The following is an 11,307-nucleotide window of genomic DNA, read 5'->3' on the forward strand; positions in this document are numbered from 1 at the left end:
ATACTTAATATTCTGTATCAAAAAGCAATTTCGTTGCATAAAGCCGATGTTAGATATAGTATCTGCTTATGGTATTAGTTAAGTAGATGAGTGATATGCCCATAGTTGTCAGTGATTTTTCTTATAGTCACTGTCTTCTTGTAGTAAAGTAGAGGCTTTAAGATGTGCTGCTTAATTACCAAGGATAAGCACACTTTATAAATTTTATATTCCTACTGTATGAACCTTTGCACCACTCATTTATGGTAATAGAAAATGATTTTGTTGTAGTTATTTGCAGAAGGAATGGATCAAAATAAAGACGACAAAATAAACATAAAATATTAAGTAGAATACAGAGTAAAATTTTAAATAAACTGGCTCAAAGGGTCAAATAGTAGATGCAAAACTGTTGAGAGAGTGAATAAACAGGAAATTGACGGCTAGGATTTGGGAACAGAATTTTATGTGTGATTAAGTTTTTATAACATAAGTACAATGAATTTTACTATATAAAGCGATCTTAGATTGTGAAGTAGAGTGTAATTGTTAATATGACCTTGGAAGTGAGGTGCTATCATATAAGGAGATAAATTTGGTAAATGACTTCCAAAACATGAAAAACAAAAATATATCAATTTTAGAAATTAATGCAAATTACAAATATTGCAGATCTTTTATGCTGTTTTTTCTGGACAGACAAAGAAATTTCACTATGATATACGATAAAGAACATATGATTTGAAATGTTATTGTATATTGAGCTATAATATTTTGATGTCTTATTGGAAATAAAAAAAGAAGAAAAGAAAAGAAAAACATTATATACATAACCATTCAAAGTTTACTTGTTTGATGGAATTGGGAATGAATGATTTTCAAATACTTCTTATGGGGATTACCTCCCTTTTCATGATTACCTGTTTTTTATTCCATATCTGCTCTGTATGCTTTATACATATGTATACTTTGATGTGTGTTCATATCATTTATCTTAGTCTCATTTATTTATACCATACATTTTTTGTTATATCTGTAAAAAAGATGAAGGAAAAATTTAGAGAAATGGAATTAATTATTTAGTGTTAAGGTAAAGTTACTTCTGAATAGTTAATTGACTTTTGCTTTTGGAATCTTATAGTTTAAGAATGAACTTTTCCCAAATAGTCATGCAATGTATAACTCTTTGATTATTTATATTACAGATGGTATTTTCTGATTATTTGAGTGTGTTCATCTTCTTTTTTATATACTAGATGTAGCTGAATTAATATTCATACTGTACTTGATACAGAAGATCCAAAAAATAAATTTTTGTGGACTGTAATTATTCTTTGAAATAACAACCTTCTGGTAAAGAGGAAACATGATATAGTTTAGCACGAAGATATAATGCTTTTATCCTATTTCTCATTTTGCAAGGATATATATTTTTATCCTATTTCTCATTTTGCTTATTATTTTTCTTTCCTTGCAATCACATATGTAAACAAACAAACAAATACACACACACACAAAGTTTGCTGAGTACATGCACAATAGTGCTCTGGTTATACAAAGCTCAAGGTAACAGATCGAATAAATTTAAGAAAACAACTACATTTTATTCCCATACAGTACAAGTTCATTACACTGTCTAAAAAATGAGTAGAAGGATCCAGTAGGGGAGGAGGCCACTCATAACAATACAAGAGGGTGAGCACTGGGGACGGGAGCCGGGAGATGGTAGTCACACGAGCATGGTCGTGGTCGGCGGCCACGGTTAGAGATATCACATAACAACTGGGCAAAAATAAACAAATACTTTCCCGTTGTATATTTACTCGCTTGTAACGTCACGTTTTACAGGACTGTTGTGCCTGCCCTGCGCGTGTGGGCAGGCACAGGGTGAGAGAGAACTGAGGAGACTGGTAGCTTCCCAGCAACGTTTTCCCCTTCACAAGACATTTTGAAAAGAAAATCTATTTTCATGGTAATTAAGGCTGTTAACTTGACATCAGTGGATCTATGCTTTCAGTAATCAAAAATGTAAAATTTTATAATGTACAAACAAAGAAATGAAACAATACATTATGAATACAATTTCGGAAAGTACTTTGTTACCTGGATCGTGTACCAGATAACAAGCGTTCAATTCGACGGCGGCGCGAGATTGCTCGACGGTGATTGGCTGCCCATAATACTGGTCCAGCTCTCTGTGTAAGGTGTCCGAAGTGTCTATGATATGAACAGTCTCTTACATTATTTATACATTTCTCAATATAATGCAGCCTGACCCTTATGGACGCAACTGGTCAGTCTAAAGGACAGTACCTCCCGTCCCCACTCCCTCCCTGGGTCCACAACTAACAAGAGGGAATAATTGACCTGGAAAGTTAAGAAATGCCTGAAAGTCCTTATTTTAACAAAAGCATTTCTCTTTGACATGGCTTTTTTGCGCTCTGGCGGGAGATGAAGAAATGGTATCAAGACATTAATGTGTATTCCCTTTACTCCTGTTTCGCATTTCGAGTGAAAGGTACATATCAGTTCACTTTTTTTTTCTCTTTCCTTACAAGTACAAAAGGATTGTGTGGATGGAATTATGAAAGAACAGTAAAAATATATTTACATTCACACTCTGCTTCGGGGTTAGTATGCTATCATTACAATAATATTACTGACGATTATGGTTATGATGACAATGATACTTAATAGGCACTACAGTCATCATAAACGTACATATATTAACTAATGGCTGTAAGAAAAAGGGAAATCGTAGAATTAGTAATAACAGCAATACTACTAATAACAATAATGGTGATGATACAAATAATAATAAAAGAAGAACGCGAAAAACATATTAAAACAATTTTCGTAATGGGAAGTTCCATAACAATGACATTAGTATGTTGTTTTCCAAATAAATACAGTATTTCGTGTGTCTGGCACCGACGAGTCACAAGGAAATTACTTTTTCTTTCTTTTTCTTTTCACAGAAGATATGGAAGGGATAATCAATGCCTCAGATATAGAAATGGAATGAATATGAAGCAATTCTTGGTTGTTGCTTTGTCTCCGTTTCACCTAGTACGTTCTCTCATGTTCATGTGAGAGAATTTCCTTACTCTTAGACATTTTGTACTTAGAGCTGAGTTCCTCGTTTCAGAAATACTCAAGTGATGTAAAGTGCAAAATGTTCTTATCCTTGTCCAGCCTCACTCCCTCGTCTTCCCGAGAGGCACTGCGATCTCAGCCACTGAAGTTGGCGTATGTGTCGTAGTTCTCGATGTAGCTCAGAGCAGCTTGGTACAGCGAGTCGAACTGGACCTGGAACAAAAGGCATGGCACTGTTACGTCCTGCGAAGAAACCATATTGCGATTGGCAATGGTGGCGAGTGGAAGACGCAAGGAAAATTTCTGATAATAATAATGTGATAAGAGTGATTTTAGTAATAATACTAGTGCTAAAAATTATTAAGGCAAAATTATATGAATCAATTCACCATTATCATTATTATTATTATTATAATTACTATTATTATTATTATTATTATTATTATTATTATTATTATTATCATCATTATTATTATCATTTTTATTATCATATTTATTATATATAATCATTATCTTCATCACCATCATTTGAATGATAACATTATCATTATTATCTTAATGATAATTCTAAAGTTACCAGTAATCAAAATTATAAACTTTAAAATTTTATATTAAAGATGATAAACTTCAAAGCAATGACCATGACTGGTGGTGGTTATGAGGATATTATCATTATTGTCATTATTTTTATCATGATTATCAATTTTGCAATAATTTTTATTATTATCTTCATTATTATCATCATTACCGTTCATACTACTACCATTATTTATGTCACAGTTATCATTATCATTAATGACACCGCCAGTAATACTAAGATAGCGCCAGTAAGACCCAAGTGGAATCCCCGAGCCCGTTATCAACTCGACCCAAGCACAGGCGCTGTTGCCTCAAGGAATCCCCATCCCTTCTCTGCCATTTCCCGTGAAGGTGTGGCAACGTCGCTGAACAAACGTTATATATCATCAAGTAGAACGATTCGGCATCACTTGGGGTCCCTTTCCAGCTGGGGTCCCTGGATGCTGTGCAAATTCTTTCAACACCCTGCCGATGCCCCCCCCCCCTTCACCCATAGTTTTACCAGGGCTGAAAGACCAATTAGCAACGTAATGATGATGAATAAAGGTGGCGGGATCGTATGCAGACGTTATACTAGCAGAGAATATGATGTGTAAAATACCAAAACATTTGCGATACTAATCTTATCCCACATAATTCTACTGAACTGGGTCAGTGGAGCCTGTATTGGGTAAGCATCTGATGCACATGAAGCTCATGTGTTCATTTAATAACCAACAAACTCGAGATAAAATAATTGAACGTCGTAACAGCCAACGCGATATGTACTTACACAATACTAACTTGATGGCTGACAAGCACTTCATACCAACTTGGGTTATAAATCCCTACTTTCAGTGACAGACACTGAATTTCAGAAGGGAACTAATGAATCACAACCTCCAGGGGAGGGCTCAAGGCTCGACACCTAATCTTGACCGATGTTATTGTTTCACAGGAGGATTCTGAACTAATCTTCGACGAAGAAAAAACAGAAAAGTGAATCCTGAACGAATACTTTGGTTCTGAAGAGGCGTCAAATATTGGTCAAACCGTTAATAATCCATAATCAATAGTTAAGAACTCCATCCAAGAATTTTCTCATGCGTCACTCACCGATGATCAAGTTGGCAGCAGGCCTTCTATGCTGTCCAGCACACGGCTCCTGGTGTTATAATATTATGATGTAATGATTTACAAGATGTATCAGGACCTTGTACGGCGTTCAACTTTTTAAAATTGTGGCTTCTCAGGCATGGTACTTCCGGGTCACGCAGAAAACACCCCTGGGCTACCGTGTTGTGGCTTTGGAAAAATGTTTTTCTCTTCATTGGAAGTCAACTTCTCATGTAAAGTGATGAATCTTTACCCAACGTATTCCTACCATGCATGAAGTGGATCTTGAACGGACAGCACAAGAAACATTGTGTATCTTCAACCAATTTTTACAACATAACGTGAATATCGGTGAATGCTTAAGGGGTTCTAAGAGGGCATTTTCTTTCCCACTTTCCGAATATAGACTTTTCCAGCTCTAATTTTGCCTAAAGAGACCTCTCTTCCCCTCAGTTTGCCAAAAGAGACTTTCCCTTCCCTAAATTGGACTAAAAGGCCACTTTTCTTTGCTTAACTTTGATCAAACCGACGCCCTCCATTCCCTGCACTCAGGCTCCCGAAGGCCTTCTCCCTCACCCTCACTGCGCGCCCTGCTTCCTCCCTGCTGACCCGGTGCTAGCGTGGGTACCAAGGGCCTCCCTTATGGTAAGCCTGAGTCTGATATACTTGCCCAATACTAACGCAAAAACAAACAAATAAATGAATAAGCAAATGGATAAATCAATTAATAAGCAAATGAATAAATAAATAAATAAGCAAATGAATAAATAAATAAATAAGCAAATGAATAAATAAATAAATAAGCAAATTAATAAATAAATAAATAAGCAAATGAATAAATAAATAAATAAGTAAGCAAATGAATAAATAAATAAATAAGCAAATGAATAAATAAATAAATAAGCAAATGAATAAATAAATAAATGAGCAAATGAATTCATAAATAAATAAATAAGCAAATAAATAAATAAGCAAATGAATGAATGAATGAATAAGCAAATGAATAAATAATTAATAAGCAAATGAATAAATAAATAAATAAGCAAATGAATAAATAAAAAATAAGCAAATGAATAAATAAATTGATTAATAAGCATATGGATGAATAAATAAATAAGCAAATGAATAAATAGATAAATAAGCAAATGAATAAATAAATAAATAAGCAAATGAATAAATAAAAAAATAAGCAAATGAATAAATAAATTGATTAATAAGGAAATGGATGAATAAATAAATAAACAAATGAATAAATAAATAAATAAGCAAATGAATAAAGAAATAAATAAGCAAATGAATAAATAAAAAAATAAGCAAATGAATAAACAAATTGATTAATAAGCAAATGGATGAATAAATAAATAAGCCAATGAATAAATAGATAAATAAGCAAATGAATAAAGAAATAAATAAGCAAATGAATAAATAAAAAAATAAGCAAATGAATAAACAAATTGATTAATAAGCAAATGGATGAATAAATAAATAAGCAAATGAATAAATAAATAAATAAGCAAATAAATGAATAAATAAATAAGCATATGAATAGAAAATTAACAAATGCAAGAAAAGGCTCACCACGGAAGTGCAGAACTGCGGCCGGCAGCGCAGGAGTCTTACCACAGTGCGGTAAACATCAACTTCCTGGTACGTTTGAAGGCGTTCCACGGTGAGAATAACGCCAGCCATCAGCCCGCATGCGGTGGCGCCATCCCTGGATAATGGGGGATTCCATGAAGTCCATGACTATAGACTAATAAAGGGGCTCAGAACAATTTAAAACTAATGCTTAGGCCATCAACACACGTGAAATGTAACTGAAATAGCTTGCAGGATGATGGAAATTAAGCATACAATTTAAGTCAAAAGAAAGTCGTTATAGTAATCGCATGGCGGATAGAAAGAAAAGTAAAAAAAAAAAAAAAAAAATGTGGGGAAAACAGCCCATTTGCCACAAGATAAATGTGAACCAGTGCCATTTCTTGCATGAATTTGACTACTATCCTTTGACCTGAAATTGAGATCTGAAGTACTAAATATACTGCAAATGGGGTTCGCCCATGACTGGTATACATATGGCATCTAAATTTTCATATGGATAGTCATAACCTTATTAACATCCGAAAAAAAGTGAAACAGTATGTATTTAGGGGACCGTCTGTTTTTTTTTCCGTTTTTGATGAAAACCACACCCTTTTATGTAAACATAATCGAGATCTCCGAGAATTTTTTTTTTCCATCACCCGAAAACTTTTTGTTTAAGTAAAAACTCTAAGAAATTATTTTTTAACCAGTGTGAAAATTCGTCCTAAATGCGGGGTATTTTGCGGAAACTTTTTTCGTTTTCAACTGTTTATTTTGGGGGAATATTTTACCTAGATGGCCATTAGGTGTCACTTTTTTGTGCGTCACTTTTACAAAAAGCACAGGAAAAAACTGTCTGCACCATTCCGAAGAATATATACTTCTCTATTTCGGACTAAAAATGCGTGTACTAGAGCTTTCGTGCGTAAATAAGTACTCTCAAAATAAGGGTAGTTGACGTTTTCCGTATCTTTTCATTATGATTTTGATATTAACAATAAAAGGTAGAAGAACAATCTTCACTGAACATAATCCCCATCATCGACCTCCATTCAGAAGTCCTGCACAAAGTCCCAGCACGGAACAATGTCACAAAAAGCTACTTACTTGACTCTGCTTTGGGCATTTCTTGGCGTGAATTGACCATCTTAGGAAATTTCTTTAACCCCCCCCCCCAAAAAAAAATACTATCAATAATAACAATATGGGCTTTCTAATCTCATTTCTGAATAGAACCATCTGGCAGAAGCACATTTTTTCAATTTCAACCTTTTTTGGTGAATATTTTATGTAGGCGACTTTTAGAACACCAGATAAGGAGCATTTTTATGTCACTATTACATAAGGCACAGACAAAAATGGAAAACTAATTGCATCATGCAATAGATCTATTCAGCTACAACATAAGCCACGATACGTTAATTTTCAACTCAAAAAGTTATGAACAGATTTAATGACAGTTTAGCAGGGAGCGTCTCAGCCTAATTCATTCCATTAAATTTTGTTGTCCATCCAGATCATTTGGCAAATGTTTAAAACATTTTGCTGGAGAATGAAACTGACGAAATATGGTCCAAACACAAACTCTACGTGAACAGCATATCATTCTTATTGAATTGTATACAAAAATTCTTCGTTATTTTTTTAATGCTTCCCAGATTTTTCTTAATTGTTCCGAAAAAAAATGAAGGTTACTCTCTGAAAATCATATTTTTATTATATCTAATCGTAACATTACAACTGCCGATTCTCAAAGGGAAGGTGAAAATCATATATCGAAAGTGGCTGCTACCAGCTTAGCAATTGCGGTTGGTCCATGTAAACTTTAAGGGGAGATTCTGGGGCCCTGAATCTCTTTCCATACATGTCAATATCGGCAAGATGAAAGATTTTGGTCATAAAAAATAGCATACGATCCCCGAAAAGCCAACAGACATGCATCCACAGAGAAAAAGCATGAGCCACTGGAGTTACGTACGCACAACACAGCAGCATTGGACCGTCATTCGTTGGTCCAGAGAGCACCAAGTCTGCTACAGTGAGGAGGGCGGCAGGGTTATTTGGCACATCACTGGTACGAGGCCAGTCTCGCACCTGGTACACTACAACTTTGTGTTCTGTATTCTGTAGAATAACAACAGCAGTTCTCAGTATTACTATTTGTTCCAATAAACCGTGTCCATTGTGGCAAATGTATACAAAATGATGAATGACTCTTGCGCTGTGAAGTTATTCACTTTTCTACATCAGTCCATAATCGACATGGTAAATGAGGCCTAAACTATCGTTTCATAAAAAAATGCAAGGATACGGTGAAGATTTCATCTTGTTTGCGTCACCCAGTTGTCTTCATTTTCAATAACAATTATTTTCATACACAATGAAAATCACATATATATTATAGTTATAAGAAAAGGTTCTATCACTGAAAATCTCTTAGCATAACCAGAAACCTTGGCATTCACTCAGAGCCACATTAAGATACCTTTTCCGTTGTTATACTCAGAGAATACTGGATAACCGCCTCGTACTCCTGGAAATGTTGAGCTTGGATGCTGTACGAGCCTATCGTGAAGCAGGAATAATCCTCCGGTATTAGAGCTGGAAACTCCTCCATCTGTGAATATTCATACTTCTGGTCAGTTTTTACTAAAGAGGTAATCAGAGAAAATTATTTGGCAGAATGATGATACATGTCTGTATGTTACAAGTGCTAAACTCACATGCAATACTTATTCATAAAGAAATAACATTACCTGTTCAGATACATCAAAGGAGTTAAGAAGTATTACGGAAAGACAGTTTTTCTCTATTACAAGATGCCAAAATTTCAGCACTGAACTTTGCAGAGGATGCTCAGTCACAATGAGAGTGTCTGGCTTATCAAGTCCATTTATTCGCACAGCATTTATGTACTGAGAGGAGATCTGACCATCGCCAGTGTTCAGGAAAATGCTACGACTGTCTGCTGGGAGTATGTCTTGGGACCGATTCAGGTTCGCCACGCTGGCCTGAGAGCCGATGCGGAAGGTCAGGCCTGTTGGCAGTGCCTTTGCTCTCGCGTACAGAGTGTGGCTGTCCTGCAGAAGGCGTGGTAGTGCAGTAGCTAGCATAGACGGAGCAGTCATTGTCTGTGCTCCATAGAGGATTTCATCAAAAACCTCGAGACCGAAGTTATACTGGGCCTGATTCTCCACCAGTCGTGCACGACACTCGCGCAGGCGTCTCAGGACCTGCACGGGATCAACGTCACCATTGATGGTCAGCATCTCATGCATCAGCAAAACTAAGAGCACGGTGCCAGTTCGGCCAATGCCTGCTGAGCAGTGCACCACAGCGCCACCTGGCATGGAGAATGATTGCTTTACACAGAGGCAAGATAAATTCATATTATTAACTAATAGTTTATGACATTTCACAGAAGCTGCTACAGCTGTTGTTTTGTATTTTGCAGAATTACCTTGGGTGTGTGTGATGAGGATGTCCCTCATCATGGCAGCCAGTGTCTGGGCTTCGCTGGGCACCCCGTGGTCAGGCCACCTCGTGTAGTGGTAGTGCGTGACGGTATGGCAAATGTTACCCTTCCAGACCTACAGAAGGAAGGGAAAAGAAACAGGGAGAGATTTTTGAGATTGAGTTTTTACTTAGAAGCGGAGAAATATTCTAGAGATATCCTTATTCCTGTCAAAAATTTAAGTTATCACAAAGGTATTTTCTACTGTACTCCAGCATCAAGAGTGTGGATTCAATTAATATGACCAAAAGGATGAAAAAATGCATTATTTTTTATATTAAAATACACGTGTTGGATTTGTGTAATTTTTTCAATACATATTACCCATCTCTGTTAACCAATTACTCATCTTTTAAAAATCCCAATTTCTTGAAATCGCTGTGACTTCATCTATGAATATTCTACTAGTGTCATTATATTAATCAATATAACAAACAGATGGATGTATTGATCTCTATTCCCTGCCACTCCACCACCCCTACACCAACCCACCCGACCACACTCCAGTTAGTATGTTTGTGTTAACCTGCATTTTCTTGCTAGAGGCATATTTTCACCTTCCCAGCTTGAGGCACTGAGCTTCCTTTTTTTTAAAGATGCCTTCCGCATGTACTTGCGTGTATATATACACATGTGTGCGTATGTATATATACACATGTCTAGCAAGCAAACCAAAAGTATAAAAGGACAGACCGACCTGTATAGTAGATACAATGTAGTGTGGGTGCTGTTCGCTTTTGATAGCAGACACGACGAAGCCGTCAAACTCCAGAGTAGCTCCACGCTGAAAGTACTCCCCGACCTTGACCTGTGACGAGGTTTTTACTTTTACTTTTTAGGTTTATATTTCATGCCCTTCCTCTAGTTTAACACTTCTGTAAGACAGAATTCTACACCAAACAGCCATATAGTCCCTGCCTTCGCTTGAGCTTCTCTGCGCGGCGTTTGGCCCTGGCCTATGCACTTAGGGTGAACGATTTTGCCGCGCAATTTATCAATCAGGTAATTATTGTAAGGGAACAGTCCTTCGGGGATGCCAAGTTAGCAGAAAAAACACTAGATCTGGATTATTTCGCGCGACTTGTCTCATTGGAACGATGGCCAGCCACACCAGAATAACCAGCCACTCCTACAGCAACCTTCTCTATCCTTCTCTCAGACAGCGATAAAGAGGATATATTTCTCTGGGTATCTGCATATATGTAACTTCTCCCAGTTGTATGTGGGTTACATATTTAGATATAAAAAGTGCCATTTCGAAAATCTAGTAGAATTGGAGGCCTCTGTTAGCTGATTATCACCGGTGACATTTGGCAACACTGCAGTCTTTGCACAGCGGATAGGCTGACATTCTTAAGAGAAATGTAAGTTAACTTTCCTGATTGAGAAAATATTCACGATTCAAAAGTGATGTAGATTTTTATATCATGTACATTAGTGACTAAAAAGGATAGCAAGAT

General features: G+C 36.1%; 1 protein-coding gene across 2 annotated transcripts; it reads right to left on the reverse strand.

Annotated features, from left to right (window-relative positions):
- Nucleotides 1–1,562: 1,562 nt before the first annotated feature.
- LOC113821533 (receptor-type tyrosine-protein phosphatase F) lies at nt 1,563–10,655 on the reverse strand (the record flags this gene model as incomplete). 2 transcript variants are annotated; one of them, XM_027374038.2, is given in 7 exon segments in its annotated part: nt 1,563–3,288; nt 6,328–6,463; nt 8,312–8,457; nt 8,819–8,950; nt 9,090–9,676; nt 9,794–9,923; nt 10,545–10,655. In XM_027374038.2, coding segments are annotated over 7 exon segments (1,320 nt in total), but the record flags the coding sequence as incomplete, so codon positions are not given.
- Between the last annotated feature and the right edge of the window lie 652 nt (nt 10,656–11,307).

This window comes from Penaeus vannamei, unplaced genomic scaffold (genome assembly GCF_042767895.1).
Source record: "Penaeus vannamei isolate JL-2024 unplaced genomic scaffold, ASM4276789v1 unanchor4191, whole genome shotgun sequence".
Classification (NCBI taxonomy): Eukaryota; Metazoa; Arthropoda; class Malacostraca; order Decapoda; family Penaeidae; genus Penaeus; species Penaeus vannamei.